The 25,730-nt window shown below is 40.6% G+C and overlaps 1 protein-coding gene across 1 annotated transcript in view; it reads right to left on the bottom strand.

The window, feature by feature from the left end:
• The window catches only part of RPS6KA5 (ribosomal protein S6 kinase A5), a 149,094-nt gene that overhangs the window by 18,774 nt on the left and 104,590 nt on the right, over positions 1-25,730 (bottom strand). Inside the window, 5 exon segments of the mRNA XM_045015538.1 lie at positions 3,296-3,466; positions 7,437-7,530; positions 14,090-14,223; positions 15,056-15,181; positions 18,838-18,999. Of these exon segments, the coding sequence (XP_044871473.1) occupies positions 3,296-3,466; positions 7,437-7,530; positions 14,090-14,223; positions 15,056-15,181; positions 18,838-18,999 (687 nt within the window).

The raw sequence follows: 25,730 nt of genomic DNA, 5'->3' as shown, positions 1-25,730 counted from the left end.
GGTGGAGCACTCCACACCCATGGAGAAGTACTTGGGGTGCTCTCCTCATGCAATGACTTGACTGGGGGTCAAAATGTTGCTTCCATAATCAAGCACATAAGTCTCACCATTTCAAGTGAGGATTGAAGCCCCTGCAAATGTGGTATTTGTCACTAATGTGGGTCCCACCCAAACACTTCAGGCAGGATGGATGAGGATCACTGACCAGCATAGGCTTTGAACATGTCCTGCAGGACTTAAATACTGAGGAGCAGGGCATCATAGTGGTACCAAGCCTGGTACCAAAAGAAAAGAAAGGACACCAAAAACAGAAATGTAACACTAACTTGAGAAACTATCTATCTATCTAATAAGAAATAATAATTAACTGCAACTATTTAAAATGAATGAGGGATGCACTTGAGTAAACAAGTACAAGATCACTTTGAAAACCATCACTGGTGGCAAGAAGGAACTGGGGGTGCTCAGCTTCACCCTCTTGTATCAACATGCCATGGTGCAGCAAAAGGGGGCATTCGAGCTGCCGTGATGGGTAGCACCGAGGGGAAAAAATATCTCTGACATCTGTGCATAAGGCACACACACCCCTACAGTGGAATGGACATGTGCAATAGCTCAAAGAAGAATCCATTGTTCCTCTTCTTCTGTACAAAAGGTCTTGTTCACTTCATTAAGGATTTCGAGATTAACATGAAATCTATTCTAGCATGTAAATGATGAGGATGTGAATAAAATGTGTAATCTCATTCCCCTAAATGCATTGCTCTCCAGCAAACTGAGAGACTGACGTTTTGGCACAGAGAAGTAAATGCTGCACTTGCTTCCCTACACACTTCATCTTCTTTATCTGATCTGTCGAATAAGGAATCGGTGTGCAACTGAAGTCTCCTCCAAGTATAATTTCCCTTCCCCAAAGTGTTGCAGTATTTTAAAGTCTTTTTTTTCCCCTGTGATTGGGAACATATCCTCAGCCCACTGTTACTAATAATCTAATAACTGTACCTGTCAATAAGATAAACCATCCCTCCATATCCTTAACTTGATCTTCAATCTAAAAAATTACATGTTTAGCAAATATTATGGCCATTCCTCTTTTCTTTGGCTGAAACAAAAAATTTCACTGAAACCAACCGTCTTTCATGCCCAGAATATGCCACTCCTGAAAATGAGTTTCTTGAAGTAAAATAATCTGAGAATGAGGTTTTTAAAAAATTCAGCCAGGGCTTTTTTCCCCTCTTAACAACATTATTTAGCCCCTTAAAATTCAAAGGTATTATTTTAAAAGGAACAGCCATTGAGAATAACTATTTAGCTTATTGAAAAACTTGAAACTGATTATTTAGCTGTTTGATAGCATGAACCCTTGAGTGGCCAATGTCCCTTGTTGCAAATTATGTTGTATTCAGAACTGTGCGCCTGAATTTGGCATGATTTCTGTTTGTAAATTTCCATAGCTATGTCTTGTATTAATTCTCCCTCCCATCCCTGATTCCCTCCCCTCTCCTGCATTATTCCCCTTATTTTAAAAATAAAATACCAAAATAGCATATAATTCAGCCCCCAAACAACTGTGCTTTCTTGAACCCTAAACACATGTACTTTCACCATGAACTGTTTCTCTTGTAATCCAAAGGAGTTACATTCTCCACATATGAGACCTTAGGGATACATTGCCATCTGATTATTTGAGTCACATGGGGAGGATTTACACAGAACCTCCTCAACAACCCCTTTCTATTTTCTCCAATCTCCCCATCCCTGGGACGCTCATCTTATTGTCCTATATATGCTCTACACTCTAAAATACAGAGTTATAATTATCCCAATTAAAACAAACTTCATACTATTTTCTTTATAACATTAACATAGTTGCTGTTAAACTGTTCATTCTTGATGACTCTCAAGAAGTTCTTTCAGGGTAATCTTTTGGTAACTATTCATGTATCTGAGTCCTCTTGTACAGCTTCATTTTTTGCCATTGACAGAACATTCTCTAGAGTCTTTTTCTTTTCCTATCCTAATGTTCTTGAATTTGACCATCTGTCAAGATATTTCCAGCATTTTATACTTAGTTGCCACCTCCAGAGTATCCTCTTGCCTTTCTGAGATTTTGATTTCTATCCGAAGTTTTACATACCGGATTGTATTTCTTCCTTCAGGATTTTCAGACAGTCTCTTAATTCTGATGTTGTTCCTTCGCACTCTATTTTCTATATCATCCAATTTAAGCTGCTTCTCTCTGTGTTCCAGAAGTGTCATGCAGCTCTGCAGCAATGGCTGTCTGTCTCTCACTAGCTTCCTTTAGGCCAATCTCCGGTACAGACAGTGACTCAACCTTTCAAATCAGTTACTTCCTTCTTTACTGCTAGAATCAGTCATCAGATCATTTCTCATGGCCTTGGAGATCAACTCCCAAATGTCTGCCTTGGAGACTGATTTTCTTCAGCCTTCACATTTCTGTCAGGGGCCTCTCCACACTGTATTTTTAATTTTTAATTATTTTTTTTGAGACTCCATCGTCTGCAACGCAGTGCTCTGTTTTTTGGTGGAGTTTAGTAGCGTTAGTGGGTTGATGGAGGCAGATTACTTTCTTATCCTCTCAGAGCTCTGGCTTCAGGCAGCCATTTTAGTTCTGACTACTGCTGATCCCCACAACCCTCTTTTTTTTTTTTTTTAAACTAACAGCCCCACTACCTTCTCACCTACCTTATTTCTCAGGTGAAAACTGTATTAAACTAGAGTGAGATTGAGAGTAAAAACTGTACAAGGACACTGTAATTCCATCAAAAACAACGACTTCACAGGAATTCACAGTGAAGTAAAAGGAGGCATGAAAATGCACAGTAAAGGCACTGAAACAACCTTAATGCCACTTTGTAGCTATGCTATGCAATAATCATACATTTATGATAAGAACAGAATAGAATGTTAGTCCCTGAGTAGACAAAATTGAATTTTGATAACAGATTTTTTTTCTCATCATATTACTACATAGTGGGGTAAGATTGAATTTTTTATTTTATAAACAAAGTTTATAAATCAGTTATTTATCTGAGTTGAGTATTTTATTGTTTTTACTATTGATTGCATAGCATAATGGAATAAAATAAAATTAGACAGTAAATGTGTGAAACTTTCATTTCCTAATAACAAAAAAAGGTATGAAAACCACACGAACTACAGTATTTTTCCATTAAAGTAACCATGCACTTTAATGTAGGGATACACTGCTTTGTTAAAGAATGTGTAAGTAAGGTATTAGAACAATAATATACACAATCATACCACACTATACCTCAGGTTTCAGATCTCTATGGACGACTCCTACATCATGCATGTGGCTCACAGCTGAAACAAGTTTGCGCATAATATAACTGGCTTCTGTCTCACTGAAGTGTTTCTTTTTCTGAATGCGTTCAAGCAATTCTCCTCCCTTCAGTAGTTCCATTACTAGAAATGTGTGAAGCTAGAAAACAAAAAAAACAGTTTAATCTGAGACCTTAGAAAAATTAGATTATATACCAACACTTTGTGGATTTTAAATATTAATAATTAAGTCTTAACTTTTTACTGTTTATTATTAAAAATACTATACAACTGTATTTAGGGGGAAAAAACAAACCCTGTATCATTTAAGACAGAAAATGGTGGGAAAATATAGCCTTTTAAACTGCAAAGCATAACATCACTTTTTTCTCATCAGTTCTTTTGTCTGGTTCTTTGTTCTGCATCACAACACATTTACCTTCCACCAGCTACATGCTATACTGCAGTAGGATCTCTCTTTCCGGAGGTCAGGATGAGTAAAGCTTCTGTTTATAATGCTGTTTTATGAGTACAAAAATATGAAGAACCAAATTCTACTCTTAGAGATGTCTGGTGCTCACGGCTACCACTGACATCTATGGGATTCACTTACATACATTAGTGGGTAGGATCTAGCTCAAAGAGTGGTGAACATTGCCTACTTCCACATAAGGGTACATTTTTATCATTATGCATGAAGAATTAATCACAGACATCAAGGTAATAGCAGAAAAAGTTGCTAATTCCTTGCACAGCCTCCTGAAAGTTTACTTCCAAGTCTTTAATTATCCTCAGCTGCTTCATATCCCATCTCCCACATAGAAGGATACATGCTGCTTCTGTACCATTACTAGAACCACAATATATATTTAATATTCCCAACAGTAAACTTTGTTACTAAAAGTGAAGGTTGTGCCAGTGTATTTCCTTTAAGACAAATTTTTTTTTATATCAAGGAAGTCACCACTTAAGGCAAACATTGACATAAAGACCAATCTTAATTTACATGCCTTGTCACCAACGCACCCAAGACTCCACAACTTCACAACAAACTCCTTTTTTCTTCCAACATACAACCATCCGTAATACATGGAATTATGCTCAAATGCACAAACTTTATTACAACTTCAACAAGATTAACCCCTTAAAACTCATTTTGAGAAGTCTTTTTTTGGTACTGTTACAAAGTCTGAATTTGGAGTAAATGTCGTATGTTTGTTTGTGATTGGGAGAAACGACAGGTTTTTTTGTGGGAATTACCTTGTTTTTTTAAAACCTGTTAACTGTTAGCAGCAGGTTAGTGGGGTACTGGGGAAGAGGTAGCATTAAAGGGTTTTGAGGAGGGGGCCATTTTGAAGGCAGATGATCATAATGGGAGAAGGGAAGGACAGCATGGTTGGTGAGTAGAGGAAGAGTACAAAGAGACTGAAGAGGGCTGATGGGGGGAGGCAAGGACAGGGAGGCATAAAGAATACTGGATGGAGAGACATAAGATTTGTGGGAGACAGCTGGAAATATGAGACTGGTGGGGCTGTGGGATGAGTTATAGAAAATCAACGAGACAGCAGTCAGGTTTGGGGATCTAGGAAAAACAGAAAGGCTATGGAGATGTAAAAGTGGGAGCAGTGGGAAAAGTATATTTAGGGAAGTAATGTAGGGCATGAGGTTGTTGTGGGTAGCAGAAGGGCAGAAGACTCACAGACAGGAGGCCAGCAGGGTGTTTTGGATCAGGGTTTCCCTATGCTAAGGGAATCCTGCCCAGAGACTGTAGAAATAAAGGGTAGGTGGTGTTTCCACAGTTGGGAAGTCTCTGTCCTCTTTACATAGGAATTCCCCAGCACAGGGAAATCCCACTCATTGTGGAGACTGTTATATAGGCTTTGCTTCTATAAAAGGGGGAGAACTATAGCCCACACTTTCTTCACTTTGTCAGATGGGCTGTGACCTCACCAGCCCTTCCTCACAAAGATTTTGGTACCTTGGAATTGAGAACTCAGTAGTTCCCTTAAGTAAGATGGGGCTAGTTAGCCAGCCAGCCTTGAAAAACAATGAGGTATGAGTATCTGAGATGGCCATTGTCACTGTGTCCACTGCTCTTGATTCAGTCTGTCTAGCGATCCTAGGTTTGTCTTAACTGGTCCTCTTCATCTACAATTAGACCAGTCCATGAATTCTTAACTTAAATTGAGTCTATCAGCCCTTAAACTCCAAGGCTTGCAGTCTCCTTTTGTCTCTGTTAGTTTCTCAGAAGCAGCATGGCATGGGCTGTTGCCCTCTGCTATCCCAAGCCTTTCTGCCTCCCTTTCCCTCTTTGTTCTCCCTCTTTCATAGCTGGTCTTATTTACTGCATTGGTCACAACTGTGGCTGCATGTGTCCAAGACTGGCAGTTCTGGTAGCTACGCAGGGGTGTGATCAGCCTGATAGCCTTTAAGCAGGGAAGACTCTCCTCTCCCTTCTGGGGATTTGTGATTTGTAAATTTGGGATTTGTAAACCCCGTTACACAGTCCTATCTCCCAACAAAAATTTCTAAGGATATAATCTGGGGCAGGTGAGACAAGTATGAAAAGATGTGAGGGGAACAGAGATATCAGCTTTTGTCTGTCCCCTAACCATGGTGGAGGGCAGCATTAGGAGGAACAGAATTGTGAAGATGGGTGGGCATTTTTTTGGAACAGAGACTATCTCTCATTAGTTAAGCTAAGATACGGCTTGTCAGGCTACTTTTTCTGCAATTCTCTCCCCCATCCTTGAACACAGCGGAAGGGGCAGGGAAAAAGGATAAAAAATATTCTCTCAATGGTAAATGTCCCAGGATTTGCCAAAAAAGAGTCATAGCCTGACTAACATTGGCAAGTCCAGTCGGAGTAGGATTCCCAATGGAGAACCTGATTAAATTTGTAGTAGAGCTAGTAAAAAATAAGGAAAAATTTTCAGAAAAAAAATGGTAATTTTTTTTTTTTAATTTCAAAATTTGGAAAAAATTGACCAGCTCTAGTCTGCGGAAGCCTCGAGTGGTGACTATATACATGTTGCAGAAGGATGAAAAGCAGGTTGAGTGGCTGGTTGAAGGTAGGCTAATCAGATTCACAGTAATCTAAGGGTACATTTATTGTTATATCTTGTTTATTAAGTATTGATTGTGCTCAAAAGAAGAAAATAAAGATAGCACCTTGCCACAAAGAGCTAATTTAAACAGATTCTTCTGCTTAAGGACTCAAAAAAGTACATTGATAATACATTCTGAACATGTTTTAGTACATAAAATATAAATAGTGAAAATGTAAATCTCCTCCATCCGTAAAGATTGTGGGTTAAGATTCTTCAGTTTGCTAGGCGCATTTTTGTGCTGCATATGACTACCAGCTGTTCCCTTAGACACTTTCATAAGGGCATAGGAAACATTTTGGGAAGGGGCTGGGGGCACGTCAGGGGTGGAGAGGAGCTTGGCTTCATTACACCTGATCTTCTGCTGGGGAGCTTACACCAACAGAGGAAGACAGAGTAGGCCCCCAGCTGCTCTGGTTTCCCTGAGGCCACCACTGTCCATTACATTTGAGCTATGCTCGGATACAGCAGATAACTGAGGTTTCTATAACTAAATAAAACTCAAGCACATTCTAGTCTATTTTTTTTAAAGGAACTGCTTTTAAATCTGGTAATTTATTAAATTATTTGGGTTGCCTCATTTGAAAACAAACAAAACAAACAAAATTATGAAGAAGTGGGTATTCACCCACGAAAGCTCATGCTGCAAAACGTCTGTTAGTCTATAAGGTGCCACAGGATTCTTTGCTGCTTCTACAAAATTATGAAATAATCTTTGGTACTTATGTAGCACCATTAATTCAAGGATTTCCAAGCGTGTTACAAATATCATTTAAACGTCACAATACCTCTGAAGGAAGGTAAGTATACCTGAGTTCCAACAAATACGTTTTTGTTGTATATAAATAAAAATGTAATCTCCTTTGGTTTTAATGCTTTTGCTATAATTTTCCTAGGTAGACAAGACTCAATTAGTTGGAAAAAGCTGCCTATACAGAGTGTCAGTAAGCTTTATCACAACAGTTAATGCTATGCACAACAAAATGTGTTTGGAAAATGCTTATTATAGTTTCTTCAAAATACCTGATCATGATAAACTTCATGCAACTTCACTACATTGGGGTGTCCTTCACAGAGTTTCAAAGCTGTTATTTCCCTCTGGGTGTTGGCTTCCATTCTGGAAAATTACCAAGTTTAACAAAGCAAATTTCAAGTCAAAATTGTTACATCTATTTTTTTAAATTCTTCCTAATCCAGATTTTGGAATATTAGAACAGTTGCCCTTTTGATATACACAATTAGAAGTCAGCACCTTCAAACAAGCAAACTGAACCAAACAAGGAAGTCCTGCAGAGTGGGGGTAAATAAATAAAACAAAACACATTTATGATTCAGTCATGTCTTGGCATGTTAAGAATAAAAACTGTTATTTTACAAACACCATAAGCAATTCAGACTTGCCCATTAGGCTTGAAACATTGGCACTACCTGTTCCACCCTCATGCCAGAGAAGTACTTCCAAAGCTGTATGGAAACATTAAATCCATTTTGGATAAAATAATATTGCTTTAAATAATAGCACTATACTCAACTATAAGTGATAGCAGGTCCATCCGAAGTGGGAGAGTTCATGCAGCACATACCGCCATGTGCATTAGGTAAGGGTACCAGTTCTGTCTGGCTCATGTCAGGGCTATCAGTATGACCTTGGCTTTGTCAACATGTATCTTGTGTATTACCTGCAAGGGCAGTGGTATCGGGGGGAATGCATAAAGAGTGATTTGTCCCAGGTGATTAGGAAGGCATCCCCCAGTAATTGGGGTCCCATTCCTGCTCTCGAGAAAAAGATTGGGCATTTGTGATTTTGTGAATACATTGATGAGAGGGAAGCCCCATCATTGAAATATGGCTAGTACGACTTTGCTGTTCATTTACCATTCCTGGTCCTGGAAAAACTGTCTGCTCAGTGTGTCCACTGTCATGTTCTAGCACCCAGGGAGGTAGGAGACTGTGACATTTATATTGTCATTTACGCACTAGTTCCATAGCCTCATGGTCTCGATGCATAGTGAGAGACAGTGGGCTCCTCCTTGTCAATTTATATAGAACATGCAGGCAATGTTGTCGGTCATCACGCATACTGTTTCGTAATTTATCAGTGGGAGAAAGTGAAGATAGGCATTGTACACAGTGCATAATTCTATAGGTTGATGTGTAGTTGGCTCTTGGTAGATGACTACCTCCCTTGGATCATATGCTAGTTCAGGTGGGTGCCCCAGCCTATCGAGGCATTTGTTGTGATTATTACTGATGGTGGATCCAGTCTTGTCCACCACTGTAGAGATTCCAGTACTGTATGCTCAGGGGAGCCATCAGTGCCGAAGAGCGGGGACTGTGGAATTGAATTGAAAAGACCATGAAGTCTTTTTGTTGCAGGAATTTCTGCGGTGGTGTTGGTTTCGGCGCCATAAGTACCCATGTCGCTATTTTAGGCGGTACCATGGACCGTGCTGATGACTTGTAGCTCGACTTACTTGGTATGGACAGTGCCGTCTTTGCACTGTCTGTTGGTACCGATGGGGTTGTTGGAGCTGGTGGTGGAGGCATAGCCACTAGTGAGGGTCTTGGCACCATGTCTCTCACCTGTGTGGTCAGTGCCATAGGAGAGGATGCAGTCTTAGATCTGTGCCTCGACTCCTTGTCCTGCTGATGGGGCTCAGCAGAGGTCCCGGTGCAGATGGTGCCGGAGGTTCCCCATGCCTCAAGGTGCTTATCCAGGGGTTGACAGGCACTGAGGACAGCGACCTGGCAACAGACAGTTTCTGTTTATGCAGCTCTCTTTGCAGAGAGGTCATGGCTCTTTTCCTCGATCTTTTAGAGGACTGAGTGTTGTCCTTGGTTGAAGTGGATGTGCCCACAGAGTCCCCTGTGGAAGGAGTCTGTTATCCTGGATTGGAGGATGGTTGGAGAAATTTCCCATCAGAATAAGTTTTAGATGGTGGTCTCGATCATGCCTGGCCCTCGCTTTCAAATTGCTTCAGTGGGTGCACTTCTGGGGAACATGCAAATCACTGAGGCAGTCAACACAGAGAGAATGGCTGTCTGAGATGGGCATAGCTTCGTGGCAAGACCCACATCTCTTAAAGCCTGGGAACCAGGCATTTAGAATCAGGTTAAGTGTTCCCCACTCTGAGGAAAATAAAAAGAAAAAAAGATTGAACTGATTAAAACAAACTAAACTAAACTAACTATACTAGGAAAAAGCTAAAACTATTTCTAATTATATTTCTCTAGGTTTGAGAGAGATGTTGGCATATCGCCATGGAGTTCTATCTCAGGCCAAGGACAATTGAGAAGGAACTGAGGGGGTTGGACTCTGTGCGTACTAGATGAGGTACCAACAGCACCGCGAGATGACTACTGCACACACGCATCCCAGATGGACATTGCTACTGAAAATCTCTGATCAACAGTGGTTGATCACACTAACATGGTTGAACACACTGACATCTGAAATGGAGCACCCATTCTTGAAGAAGAATCATCAGGTAACATTTTTTTTCAGTCTATACCGACATCTCCCTGAATCCAAGACATGTGGGACATAGCTAGCAGCATGAAAAAAAAATTTGTAGGGATTCTTTCCTCAAAATTAATGTTAATCTATCTTGGGGCAACTGCTTGAAGAACATTCCCGCCAAAGGCTTCTGCAGAGGGAAGGTCAGGTCTGTACTGATTTATAAAGGAGTTGATGGATCACCAGTTGCATCCTTTTTGACCTTGAACATGTCCCCTATATATTGCAGTTCTCAAGTTGTGCTCAAAATGAAAGGGTGTCACTTATGGCCAGGATTTTGAGATATGAATTGTGGAGGAAAGACCGTATTATCATGTGGGTTTCCTGTAACCAAAAGGGACAAACTGAACCACTTTGGATGGTCTTTTCATTTTACTTTTCATTTGCTGTTGAAAGTGATTCCAGGCTCTTAAGAAGAATACCTTATGTTGTCTTATATTGTCTTGTCATTAGAGGAATCTCTAGGCATGAGACGAGAAGACTTAGGAGTCACAGTAAAGATGGATCAATGACATGCAGCTTCATAACACCTCAGAGATCAGTGTCTGGATTTTGTTGACCCTTTCCAGCAATACGAAGACTCTGGCTCTCTTTGCACCTATCTTAGACTCTTAGGTAGACAATAGTGTGATAAGGAATTGGGAAGCTTGCAAGAAGTAACCCAGATAACCCCCTCTGTGCTTCATACCTGGATTTATAATACATTTAAAGAACAACTGGTTGGAGGTGAGCCAGTTGTTGACATACTGGCTATTTGGGCTAGAAGCAGGGATTGAACCACTTTCCTGATCTGGGCTTTCATCTAGTGTTTCAGGTCCAGATTTTAGCCAGGAATTGGAGTCACTTTTCTGGTACATTTGCTATGGGTAGGAGCGAAAAGAGCATCTGCCTTTGTATCAGCACTTGTAGTCCTTCTCAGACTTAACCGGAGTGGAGAGTAAATGCCTGGGCTGATGTGTGTGCAACTACCACCTTACCAATCTTCTCCCTGAATAAAAATCCTTCAGAATTGTGTGGCATAGATGATTTACTTATCTACTGTAGGATTTAAACCAGAGTTCGCACCTGACCTCTGAGTTTTCTGCCACAACTTTTGCTGCCTGCTTTATGTAGAGTATGGATCTGTCCATCATGAATGCAATAACTAGAGATATTTTCTTTAGTGCTGAATCGAATTCATCATGATTCTGAGGCTCAAGGCTTTTTAAGCCTTTGCAATAACAAAGTACATGACTGTCTGTGATTTTAGCTCTAACAAAAAGTCAGTGAAGCGATAAGAGCCACCTTCTAAGGGTGGCTTCTATCTTCTTGTGAGTGGCATTGTTTGGGAAGAAATCACCCTCAGCAGGAATGACCATGTCCACTGCCAGGAATGCCACTTCTACATCAATCTCAGGGAGCATAAAAAGAAAAAAAAATAGATTCTAAGAGCCTGGGCTTATCTAATGAGACTTTTCCCTTTGTCAGGCGTTTTCCATTCCGTCCTAATTATTTCTTCTGAGGAGGTTGGAGGGGAATAGCAAATTCTGTTTTAGTTCAGACTGGGAGATATTTGCTACTGGCTTTAACCTGCTCATCCTTTCCCTTTAGCTACCACTTTCTTCCCCTTAGTTGCATACATGCCTGGGGGGAAAAAACCTTTCGATTCTCTGGTTTTACAGTTTATTATGAACCAAAGGCAAAACTTCTCCTTTTTAGGGAGAGGTGCTAGTGCAGGGGCGGGCAAACTTTTTGGCCTGAGGGCCACATCGGGGTATGGAAATTGTATGGCGGGGCATGAATGCTCATGAAATTCGGGGTAAGCATGCAGAAAGGGGGTGAGGGCTCTGGGGTGGGACCAGAAATGAGAAGTTCAGGGTGCAGGAGAGGGCTCCGGGCTGGGGCAGAGAGTTGGGGTGTGTGGGGATGAGAGCTCCAGCTGGGGCTGCGGGCTCTGGGGTGGGACTGGGATGAAGGGTTTGCGGTGCAGCAGGGTGGGACAGAGGGCTGGGGTACGGGGGTGTATGAGGGCTCTGGCTGGGGCTGCTGGCTCTGGGGTGGGGCCGTGGATGAGGGGTTTGGGGTACCAGAAGTGGCGCTGGGCTGGGATTGAGGGGTTCAGAGGGTGGGAGGGGGATCAGGACTGGGTCAAGGGATTGGGGCACAGGGGCAGGAGTGGGGAAATCAGGGGTGCAGGCTCCAGGCAGTGCTTACCTCAAGCAGCTCCCAGAAGCATGTCCCCCTCTCTGGCTCCTACGCAGAGGCACAGCTAGGCAGTTCTGCATGCTGCCCTGTCTGCAGGCACTGCCCCCGCAGCTCCCACTGACTGGGAACTGTGGCCAATGGGAGCTGAGGGGGCGGCGCCTGCGGACGGGGCAGCATGCAGAGCCACCTGGCCATGCCTCCACATACTACATAGGAGCCGGAGGGGGGTCATCCTAGGAGCCACGCAGAGCAGGAGGAGTCCCTGACCCCGCTGCCCGGCGGGAGCTGAGGGATGGATTAAAAGGTCTGACTTTTTGGGAGGGGCGGGGGATAGAGTGGGGATGATGGTGCACTTCATCATCTGAAATGTAACTAGAAGAAGCATAGGGAGAACATCCCTAAGGGAACCTAGATCTTCATTTTAGGAAGAAAATCTGAAAAGATGCCAAAGTCTTTACTATGTGACTCAATTATTCACATGTGGACCTAATATAGGACCCTGGAGCTTTTCCCTTTATAGGAGACTGAATCAAGGAGTTTAGAGTTTCAGACTTACCCTTGAAGAATAATGAGCCTGTGAGGGGAATGCAGTTCGCTGAATCCCAAGAGCTGAAAAGGACTGACCCATATTTCAGGGGAGTCTCGACTGAGGGAGTGGTTGGGGGTTGTGGCGTGTGCAAGTGGTGATGGGAGAAACAGAAGTCCCAATAAGCTCTCCAGTTTCTGAGCTCCATAAAAAGCTGGCAGAAATCTTTGCAGGTGGAACAACTCTTACCTTCAGCTTGCTCCAGCCTGCACTGGCGTACTTGGGGGGCAGGGGGTAGGGGGAGAAATAACAAGAAGGAACTTATTATGTGATCCTATCTAGGGACAAAGCCCCTGAAAATTTGGTCCTGTAAGGGAAAGGAAAGAGTAGAGAAAAAGATGTTGCTCACTATCACCAGAGTCAACTTTAAAAGCTAGTAAATTAATGGATAAGGAGCACTGAACTCATGCTCTGTTTGCACCAACCAATACAGAGAATCTGGCATAAAGGCATAAGGGGTGTAGTCAAATCCCAGAGCCTCAAGGACAAGTTTGAACTGCCTCCAATATTTGCAGAAAGAGGTACAGCCAAATATCCTAGACTGGGGGGAGTCATGATCCCAAAGTGGTCATCATCTATCTATTTGGTTACTAAATATTCATACTTCCCCAACCCTCTCCTTCCTTGCCAGCAGTCTACAAACTGATAAGCACAATTGTTTCAGTGACCACTGAGGAAAGGAAGGTAACAACACATTGAAAAAAAAATTAGAATTCTAGTCATTCTAATTCATCTGCCACTGGCATTCTGGAATCAGAGGATCACAGAAAGTAGGACAGCTGCCCCCACAGTAGTGTTTTCCTTGTCCTGGGCCCCACAGTGAGTCAGGAAAGGGAAACACATCATCCCTCATTGGCCCAGTTGAGCTTCTCACAGAAAGTTAATACAGCCTGAGATTCTATTAACTTTGTGCTTGTCTCTGAATCCATGCTGGTGATCCCCAGATCAGCTACTGGCTTTATGCTGCCTGGAAGCTGGCTGGGGTGCAGGGGAAGCTACCATGGACAGCCATTCAGATGGCCCTGACCTTCTAAAGATCCCAAGTGGATCCAGAGACTCTGTGAGAGGACCCAACAAACTATTCTGCTGGGAGAGGAATGTAATGGGGGCACAAAACAACTGGGAACAAATCTGCACAAGAAAAGTATTATGGCGGTTTCTTTCCTCTTTATCCCATTCTGCAAGAGGCACAATTAGCCCCAAACTTCAAAATCTTCCAATTAAAAAAATTCATATTACTGTATGATGACTTTTGAATTCTCAAAAGAAAACTGATGTTTTAAACCAACATTTTTTTTTCACATGCAAAATTCAGTGAAAATTATTCGAGTTCATTGGTGATACTGAGCAAAAAAAAAAAGTTTTTATTATCTTAGTAAATATTTATACCTTTTGCTAATTATTTTTACTGCATATTCTTGGCTAGTTTTCTTGTGTAAACACTTTCGACAGATGGAAAAACTTCCTTCTCCCAGTGGTTTCTCTTTCAGATCCAGTTCATAGTGGTGATAAAATGGAGAGTCCTGTCATAAAACTGACTGTATTTAGTTCTGTGGAATACTTTTGGTAGTCAAAGACACATAATAAATTTTGGTGATAATTATTCATCTGCGTTTAAAGATCCAAAAATACAGTTTTAAAAGAGATCTCATTTTGGTAAACAACATAGTATAAATTGAGTCTGAGAATAATAGTGTGCAATTATATACATAAACTTCTCAAATGGTGCAGAGAGTACACACATATTTAAGATACTTTAAACAAAAATTCTGAAATAAATTTACTATCAGAATAGCTTTAGCTACAAAAATATTCAGACAGTGCCAGGGATGATTTACAGATATTGATCCACTAACTGTGTGGTTATTTGGAGATACCACAATGATGGTTATCATACAGAATCTATTTCTAGCTGGATCTATCTATGAAAATATAGGCGAATGTATCATAGAAAGAGAGATGTGAGTTAATAACCTCAGCAGCTTTGAAAACATATACTTACCTAGGGAGAGTACCATTTTGACAGTTGAGTAAAAGCATTGTTAATATTTTCATTGCTCTTCTGCTGGTAAGGTGGTGCCTCTGTTGTGATTTTTAAAAACAGTTTTTCAAGGCTGGACTCAAGTTATTTCTTAACTATATGGTATGTAAATTGAATGCTCTAACTGGCAGAAGATCCATTAGCAGACAAAGAGCAGCTAACTGCATAATGACTGTAAATTACTTCTCAACAATTAATTAGTACTTCAGCATCTGGGCTCAGAATTTATTTAGCCTAGAATAAGATTATTACCTCATAAATCATAAGCATCTTCAAATTATCACGGGTTATGTTTATTTAGAGATTATCATTACCTTCGTCATAGCACTTCTGGCAATAGCTGTAACTCCAGGTCTTTCAACTCCCATATGAAATTGAACAGGATCTACTGTGGCTGCATTGCGTTTAAACAAGATAGAAGGAGCAACAAAAGAATATCCCTACAGAACAAAGACAGAAGATAAATATAAAGCCTTGAGGTTGTCTATATAACATATCATAATGCAGACAGTAAAAAGTAATCAACTGAAAAATGGGTAAATGTCATTATAGTCAAGGTAAAGATGCAACTTCATTTTAAATCAATAGAAAAATGCCTTCCCAAAAGAGGTTATACAATCTTCTTTCTTTAAAAAATAAAAATAAGAGATTGTGTACAAAAAATGCTCAGAAAATCTGACTCACAGATTCAGTTCTTTTTCACTGGTGACAAAGGTTCATACTTCAAACTGGCTAGCTTCTCAAAACACCTATAGTTAAGGTATCAAATAAGTTTACATTATGATGGGGCATATGTCTAAAAATTGCTTTAAATAGCCAAACAAAAATGGTGTGCTGAATTGTTAGTGTAATTATCTTCAGATAATATGTTTTATATATATATATATATATACACACATATATATATACACACACACACACACACGAAATTCAAAAAAATATTTAAAATTTAAGGTAACTATCTTGAATGTGATTTGTAGCACACAGAAATATTATTATGTTGATGTATTTTTGGTAGATGTATACCCAAATAAGTTGGATTTCTCTAAGTGACTAAGCAAATAAAATCACTTAAAATAAAACAGTATGGATACTTCATAAACAGGAAAGGTTAATTCCCTGTAAATAATAATATATCCAAGACTACAGGTGTAATAGTGACCTAACTATTTATGATTTTAAAAGTCTAATTTCCCCACAGCATATATTTAAAGTGCTTGTTTGATCAATATTTTTTCTTAAGTAATTTTATTTTGTGTATTTGGAAAATAAGTGACAGTAATCTTTTAGAAAACAGATATTTAAGTCTACAAAAATTGAAAGTTATTTAATACCACACAAACCATTCAAATATCACAACCTATTTTTTTTTTCAATTTCCCAGTGGACTACATGTTGAAAATGGCATTCATTTATGTTCCTAATAGACACATACTTTAAAGAACACAACTTAAAGTAAATTCAAAGATATAAATGAAATATGCGACCAAAAAGAATTTACAGGGTATCTGATAAAATTTTCAAATGCATCTAAATCTTATTGAATTTTTAAAAACATGTTTTAGGTCATCCTGAAAATTATTCCCATCCTGAAATATTATACGGGCCCAAATCATTACATATAGAAAGAATTCCAACTGCAAGAAGCACAATAAGAAATTTTTGAATGTATTTTTCACCTGTCTGGACAGCATATTGGTGGATTGCCATTTCTGTGGAAATATCTATAGGCCCAGGGCCAGAGGGACAAAAATCTGCAAGATTATACCTTGACCTTCTCCTCACTGCATCCACAGAGGCATATGGCCTGAGGTAGAGGTACAGTGTCTTGAAGATAGCTGACACTCCCCTTCTCCTTAGTCTCTTCCCCTCCCCCGAGGAAATGGGAGATCCACACGAAAGGCAAAAGCAATTATCATTAAGACTAATTTGTACTAGGGCTATCAAGAAATTAAAAAAATTGATTGTGATTATTCGCACTGTTAAAAAGGTTAATTGTGCGATTAATCATACTTAAACAATAATCAAATACCGTTTAATTTTTTTTTATGTTTTCTACATTTTCAAATATATTGATTTCAATTTCAACACAGAATAAAAAGTGTACAGTGTTCACTTTATATTTATTTTTTATTACAAGTGTTTGCACTATATCTAAGACAAAAGAAATAGTATTTTTCAATTCACCTAATACAAGTACTGTAGTGCAATCTCTATCATGAACATACAAATATAGAATTATGTACAAAAAACTGCATTCAAAAATAGAACAATGTAAAATTTTAGAGCTTGCAAGTCCACTCAGTCCTACTTCTTGTTCAGCCAATCGCTCAGACAAACAAGTTTGTTTACATTTACAGGAGATAATGCTGCCCGCTTCTTGTTTACAATGTCACCTGAAAGTGAGAATAGGCATTCTCATGGCACTATTGTAGCTGGCGTTGTAAGATATTTACATGCCAGATGCGCTGAAGATTCACATGTCCCTTCATGTTTCAACCACTATTCCAGAGGACACGCATCCATGCTGATGATGGGTTCTGCTCGAAAACCATCCAAAGCAGTACGAACCGACGCATGTTCATTTTAATCATGAGTCAGATGCCAGCAGCAGAAGATTGATTTTCTTTTTTGGTGGTTCGGGTTCTATAGTTTTCGCATCGGAGTGTTGCTCTTTTAAGACTTCTGAAAGTATGCTCTACACCTTGTCCCTCTCAGATTTGGAAGGCACTTCAGATTCTTAAATCTTGGGTTGAGTGCTGAAGCTATCTTTACAAATCTCACATTGGTACCTTCTTTGCATTTTGTCAAATCTGCAGTGAAAGTGTTCTTAAAATGAACAACAACATGTACTGGGTCATCATCCAAGACGGCCATAACATGAAATATATGGCAGAATATGGGTAAACCAGAGCAGGGGACGTACAATTCTCCCCAAGGAGTTGAGTCAGAAATTTAATTAACTCATTCTTTTTTTTAATGAGCGTCATCAGTACGGAAGCATGTCCTCTGGAATGGTGGCTGAAGCATGAAGGGGCATACGAATGGTTAGCATATCTGGCACATAAATACCTTGCCATGCTGGCTACAAAAATGCTATGCAAATATCTGTTCTCACTTTCTGATGACATTGTAAATAAGAAGAGGACAGCATTATCTCCTGTAAATGTAAACAAATTTGTTTGTCGTAGAGATTGGCTGAAAAAGAAGTAGGGCTGAATGGACTTGTAGGTTCTGAAGTTTACATTGTTTTGTTTTTGAGTGCAGTTATGTAACAAAAAACATTCCGTTTGTAAGTTGCACTTTCAGGACAAAGAGATTGCACTACAGTACTTTTCTGAGATGAATTGAAAAATACTATTTCTTTAGTTTATCATTTTTACAGTGCAAATATTTGTAATCAAAATATATACTTTGATTTCAGTTACAACACAGAATACAAGATATATATGAAAATGCAGAAAAACATCCAAAATATTTAATAAATTTCAATTGGTATTCTCGATTAAACCTGTGATTATTCGTGATTCATTTTTTTTAGCTAATCATGTGACTTAACTGTGATTAATCGACAGCCCTAATTTGTACATATGAATAATCAGACAAAACCAGCATTCCTGTTATCAAATAGATTAATTTGCTTCTGTATTTGGTTAAAAGAATCTGGTAGCAAAGATATTTCCTTATATAATAGACCTGATCCTGTCCCACTGAAATCAACAAGAGATTTGACATTCACTTCCTAGGGGTAGAATTGGGCACAAAAATAATACTAATAAAATCTAACACAGTGTTTAAGTGAGAAACATGTATTATATAATAATAAGTATACAAGAGTGTAACACTGGCTGTTTATTAAACTATCAATTTTACTAATAAGTCACAATTTCTATCCTCAAGGAAGATTTCTATAAAAGGTGTAACATAGCATAATTTATATGTTAAAACTACATTTATGATCCAATTCTGACCATTGATTCTGTATTCAACTCCCAATAACTTCAATAGCAATCACAAACACACATGGCAAGGACAAAATCTGGCCATACATGTGGGAAATGTATATTTTAAGAGAGTTGTAATAGTCTATAATTACCTGAAATATTCTCTCTGAAGTCTGTGGTGTGGCTGCAGGAGAGTATGTGGGATCCATTTCTGTAAACTCCTCTGCAAAGTTACTAACATCCAACTCATCCCGGATTACTGGTTTAAACGGAGCTGGTATTTTTTTGGCAGCTAAATCGTTCCAGTTTATTTTCTAAACCAGAAATAACAAATGAACTTTGAATCAAAATGTAAATTTAACAAGACAGACATATTAAAAGGAGAGATTAATATTTCCAAATTGAAACAGCCCCTGTTCACTGCCTATAGAAGTCAGGAAGAACTGTTGAGGCTACATCCCCTTATATATTCCTCAAGTTGGAGGCAGAAGAATAAGCAGCATTTGTGCATAGTCATATGGACACTGCTCTCAAAAAAAAAAAAAAGTCTGATTGTGTGCTGAGAATGAATACTTCACTTAGAGCAGGGATCTGTCCACACAATGTTTGAAAAAAGTAAACATCCATCAGTTATAAAAATAATTCCCGCACCATTGTTTTGAACAAATCTATAGCCTAATGCAAAAAATGGCAAATTGAAATATGGCAAGGAAATAATGCACAATGAGAAAAGGCACCTGAGTCTTCCAGTGAAAATGGTTCTGATTTCACTCAGTTATGACACATTGAAAGGGAAATTTCTTACCTGATAATTTTCTGTTAGCAGCTTCTCTCTGAATTCATTACTAATGGACTAATGCCCCACCCTCCACCCCCACACCTGTGGAATTTGGAGATGGTCCGATGTTGTTGCTAGAAGGCCCAAAATTAAGATCCACCCTTCAGCTCAGGCCACCAGAACGCTTCTTCCACAGCTGCAGAAACAGTCCAGAAACCCATTATTAGCACTAAGACAACATGATATAATGTATTAAATTGGCCTCAATACAATATATGTCTAAGTCTCCCTTTAGAGAAAATTTCAATTTATACTCTGATCATTTACCAGACTACCAGGGTGGGTTGAATTCAGAGATAAGCTGCTAACAGAAAAAAAATTATTAAGGAAGAAATTTCTCATTCTATTGCACAGCTTTTCTCCTCATCCATTACTTCTAGGAAGTAGTGAGCAGTAAATTCCAGAAGTGTGTGTGTGGGGGGGTGGGGGCTCAGGAGGGCAGATATACTATAATAATTAAACAACAGGCAAGGACTTCATAAACTAAGGAGTTATGTGGGAACCAATTCAGTAGCACCTTCCTATTAAAAGACATCTTTGAAGAGAAATTAAAATTTACTCTGCAAATCTTCTTCAGCCTTCCTCTAGGGGCTTCTGTGAATAGTTTTCCAAATGCCTAATACACCAATTAGTGCATGGATTTTATATCTTGCCTGCAGCAACCTTGAGGATGTAAGGCCTTGGCATTTTGGACAGAATGAAATGGACAGGATACAATTGACATATGTACGCCATATCCTTGAGATATATCTTTAGGGCTGTAGGAATACCCATTTATGCCACAACCTTCCAAGGGTTAGAACAAAATGATGGGAGAACTATTTCCCCAGAATTGTGAAAAGATGAACTTACTTTAAACAGAAAGGTATCTGAAGTTATAAGAATAATCTTTTTCCTAATGACAAAAGCAGTGGGGTTCTTGTACATATATGGGAACTAATTTCAAAACTTGCTTTTCAGAGGTAATGGCAACAAGAAAGACCAGCCTCAGGCTTCTTTAATTTGTCATTGTGATTAAACTGGGCACCAGATACTCAAAAAGAGAATCTGATGTGCCTGTCTACAAAATACGACTATGGCTGGTAACCACACATTTAAGATGCTTGATTGTTGGACTCCAACCAAACCTCCTGGAGAAACACTAGCGTAACTGAGATCACCAGAACGTTGTGTTTATTTGTATTACAATAGCATCTAGAAATCAAAGCCACGTTGTGCTGAGCACTGCCCCAAAGAGTCTGCCATTTCCCCTTGCACCAGAAATGTAAATATGACCAGATTAATGATGAAATATCCTGGTTGAGTTATGTGTGGATACCAAACAATCAGAAGTTAATGGACAATTCATGGTGAACTACACTTGTCTTCCAACGCTCATTCTGTTAACTGTGACCAGTATGAATGGAGTCACTGCTACAAAAAAAGTCTTGTGTTTTCTGCATGAAAAACATGAAGTCTTTGGTTATCTGGAAAGTTTAAAGTGCTTTCTGGGTCAGTGGAGCACTAGGAAGACCACCACAACTCTCCCTTTTCCTCTTTTCTGTGTCCTTTATGTGAATTGTCTTCAAAGATAGAAAAAATGTCCTGGGCCAAAAATAATCTATTGGCACAGACCTCTGGTTATTCCCTGGTTTTGGAAGGTATACAAACCTTTAATCATAAGCCAACCTCTAATGAGGTGGGATGCTTCCTCTGCAAGTACCATAATTGCCCACTATGTGGTATCTTGCATCTTCAATTGATTCAGCTATCAGTCACTGGATACTGGACTCAACAGACCACTTGTTCTATCCTATATTGCCATGTTTGTTGTTTTTTTAAGACACACCGATAGAGATGTTGTAATGAATTTAAAGGATGTGTATTATGAGATTTTAGAAATTTGTCTTCCAAGTATACTTGCTTCCATAGTGAGTATGCAAGGGTCTACAATGAAATTAGGGTTGGCTTTCAGCATGTTGTTTGTACTTACCTGCCCACAAAGGATAATTTGGATCTGAAAATGATACCTAATTTGCACTGCATCAAGTGCATGGTTCTATGTCCCCAGAAGGAATTTCAGTAGGTGCATTTTGAGAAATCCACTCAGGGGATGAAGTTGATGTATGGCACTAGCAATCCTAGCCTTTGGATGAGCCTTCAGGAAATGACTGATGCAATAAAGTTTTGGTTCTTTGCAAATCTGTATCTTTTTGTTAAAATTACAGCAAGAACCAGCTCTGTTTTCACCTCTGGCGGTATGTCTACACTGCCATTAAAAACCCAAGACTGGTCCAAGATAGCTGACTTGGGCTTGCATGTTGTTTATGCATGAGTATAGTGTGTAATGTGAGACCTGTGCCTTGCTGTGACTACCACCAGACACTTAAGACTCTGCGTAGAGAGAGGATCAGAAGGAAGACTCTTGCACAGGAATTGTGAGGTTCCAGACACAAAGGTTCTTTTTATCTGGCATGCTGAGGATTTTTTTGGTTTAGAGGAAAATTAATCTGGCTTCCCTTTGAAGCTTCTGCTCCAGATTCCCCCCCCCCCCCTTGGTGTTGGTAGCAACCAATGAATGGCTATGATAGCTTTGACTGCAAGGGTTGAAGACTCTCTATAATCTCAGCGACTAATCTCTCTAATGTTTCCCCAAAAAGCTCCTTACGTCTAAGTCCAGATGTACAAGGTATTCATTTAGGATGTGTGATGGCCATTCATGGGCATAACATCACTTCCTTGTAACCAACAAGTTAGAATTCCTTCTTTGTCACAAATCACATCAAGGGTTTGACCAAGACAGAACCTGGGTCCCAGCAAGGTTCACACTCCTAGACAATGAGTTACTTGTTTTTCAAAAACAGAATTTCCTCACTAAATATATTAAAGACCTTTGGTCTGAATGGCTATAGTCAGGCTTAGAAATTGCTGTGCAGTGAATCATCACTCTTATGGTCTAGGGCCTTTTGGAAGGAATTTCCCTTCTGAAGTTGTGACTCTGTCTTTCACTGGGGGAACTTCTGCTGTACCACCTTTAGGCTCCCCATATTTACAAAATTTGTTTTTATATACAAATTTTGTTTTAACATTTGGTTTAATCAGATGTGCTCTTTTGAATCTCATGATGCCCTCAAAAGAGGCATCAGTAGGAAACCATATATCTAATAATGCTTGAAATGGAAGATAGTTCACTAATATTAATTAGTTCCTTGCAAGCCACTGACTGACATTCTGTCTGGAAAAAGTCCTGTGTTTTGTTTGGGCTTTTTTCCCTGATGTTGCATGTATAGTACTTTTTCCCTTGGCTGTGTACAGGGGGAGGTAGTCTATTATTCATCCTGGCATGGGGTCCACACAACTTCGGAGGGATACTGGTGTACATAGCTCGATTGTAGAAGTGGCTCACTAGATTGCCCCCAAAAGCCTCAAATGCTGCCTGTCTGCTCCAGCAGGCTGGTTAGCACCCAAATAAACACTGTAGGAGCAACCTACCACCACTCAGGGCTTTGTTTGGTAAATCAGGATCATTTTGAACATGGAAAGGGATTTCTCACTTACCCCGCTGCAATCCCACAATGGTGCAGTATCATAGTGAGTGGAATCCTCATTTTCTGGTCACAGAATGGCTGAAGTGCTCTTAGGGTTTTAATGTGGCCCCTGGCTGTAGAGCGGGGCTGGAGGGATACAGAGACCCTTGTCAACTTTTTAGACTATGAACTCCTTTCCCTGGTAGAGCAAGGATTTATGGCTGATGATCAGAAGGCCCAATTCCCATTCTGCTGTTGCCTGAAACCTGAGCTCCTTTCCCTGGCAGGGTGAGGGTTCCCAAACTCATTAGGCTGCAGCCTGAGGCAGAGCTGCACAGAAGGATACAGGCTTTTTCTGGAGGTCCACACATGCTGGGATGGGGAAGGGCCATGTGCATGATACAGAGCACTATGAGTAGGGCCATACCAACGTCACGTGCCATTTGTCAATTTAAAAATCATTGATTTCAGGTATTTAAATCTGAAATTTCACAATGCTGTAAGTGTAGGGGTCCTGACTCAAAAATGAGTTTGGGGGGGAGGGGAGAGGTTGCAAGGTTGTAGGGGGCGTTGTGTACTGCTACCCTTACTTTTTCAGTGCTGCTGGCATGGTATTGCCACCCTTACTTCTGCACTGCTCCTGGCTGGGAGTTGCCTTCAGAGCTGGGCGTTTGGCCAACAGCTGCCGCTCTCCACACACCCAGCTCTGAAGACAGCGCAGAAGGGTGGCAATACCCCCACTGCAACTCCCTTTTGGGTCAGGATTCCCAATCTGAGAAATGCTGGTCTCCCTCTGAAAACTGTATCGTGTAGGGTAAAGGCATACAAAAGACCAGATTTCGCAGGAGGGGGGAGGCCAGGTTTCACAGTCCATGATGCATTTTTCATGGCCGTGAATTTGGTAGGGCCCTAATTATGAATCAAAGAAGATTAGGGTTGGAAGAGACCTCAGGTCATCATCTAGTCCAACCCCTTACTCAAAGCAGGACCAACCAAATCATCCCAGCCAGGGCTTTGTCAAGCCAGGCCTTAAAAACCTCCAAAGATGGAGATTCTACCACCTCCCTAGACAGTCCATTCCAGTGCTTCACCACACTCCTAATGAAATAGTTTTTCCTAATATCCAACCCAGACCTCCTCCCAACTTGAGACTATTGCTTCTTGTTCTGTCATCTGCCACCACTGAGAACACCCTAGATCCATCCTCTTTGGAACCCCCTTCAGGTAGCAGAAGGCTGCTATTAAATCTCCCCCTCACTCTTCTCTTCAGCAGACTGAATAATCCCAGTTCCCTCAGCCTCTCCTCATAAGTCATGTCCTCTAGCTCCCTAATAATTTTCGTTGCCCTCCACTGGACTCTCTCAAATTTGTCTACATCCTTTCTGTACTGGGGGGACCAAAACTGGACGCAATACTCCAGATGTGGCCTAATAGGCCACGTGTACACTACCCGCCAGATCAGCGGTAGTAATCGATCTATCGGGGATCGATTTATCATGTCTCATCTAGATGAGATAAATCAATCCCTGAATCAACACCCGTACTCCACCTCGGCAGAAAGAGTAAGAAGACTTGACGGGGAAGCTGCGGCGGTCGATTTGCCCCCCTGAGGACGGCCAGGTAAGTCAAACTTGTCATCCACGAACTTGCTGAGGATGCAATCCATCCCATCATCCGGATCATTAATGAAGATGTTGAACAAAACTGGCCCCAGGACTGACTCCTGGGGCACTCTGCTTGATACCAGCTGCCAAATATGAGAGCCCCCGTGTGGGAGAAAAGCTACAGCAAACACTCCCTTGGGGGGGGAAGAAGGCACAGGACAAGAAGTTTAACCCCTGATTTTCACCACACTTGTTCCTTAACAATAGTAATCACTACTTTTTAAAGGACACACTTGCTTTTGCCTTTTTAGGATTCAGAGTCTCTGGGGCTTGCAAGACTCAACCCCCCACCTCCACACGCACACCCCCCACCAACGCATCATGAGAATTCCCTGATTCATAGTGGAAGGAATGGGAGCTGTGTAGAAGCCATGTTTCTTTCCCCAGGAAGCTAGAGACCCACTTCAGTATCTTGTGACAGTGGTGAGGAGGCAGCTTGGGGAGGACTATGGATCCTTTCAGGGGTTTTCCCTTGCCAGTCCAGGTCTGTTGCAGGACTTATCCCCCCAGATCTGGCTGGATAGTTTCCTTCTCATCCTTAGACTCTCTCCACAAAAGCTCAGGAAATCCAATTGAGCTCTTCTGCATTGGAGTCCTGGTTCCTTGGGGGAGGGTGGGGACCAGACATACTGGTCTTTTTCTGAGCCCCAGCTGGGTAGGAACAGATAAGGCATAATTCACTCTTTGTAGAGCCTGTAAATGCTGCCTCACTTAGGGAGCACTGCTTATATTTAAGCTAGGTGTTTGCAGGAGAGCTCTACTATGCCTGAGTGGGGGAAGAGGAGTCCAGCAGGGAGCTACTGCAGCTGATCGAGATGGTTGAAACCACCATGTTGCTATTTATCCAGTCCAGATGATGAGGAGAATGATTATAAATTGCAACTGCATGAAAATGAATAAAACAAAAGGTTTGAAAACAAAAATGATTGTGAAAAGCGGAACCGCCAACTTGTTCTACTGCTGGATGCAGAAAATCTGGTGGCCTGGTGGGCTGAAGGATGGAGTTTAGTCACAGAGTCTCCAGCAACAAATGTGGA

This window comes from Mauremys mutica, chromosome 4 (assembly GCF_020497125.1).
Source record: "Mauremys mutica isolate MM-2020 ecotype Southern chromosome 4, ASM2049712v1, whole genome shotgun sequence".
Lineage (NCBI taxonomy): Eukaryota > Metazoa > Chordata > Testudines > Geoemydidae > Mauremys > Mauremys mutica.
Note: the sequence above shows the minus strand (reverse complement) of the source record. Positions and strands in the feature narration are given on the sequence as shown.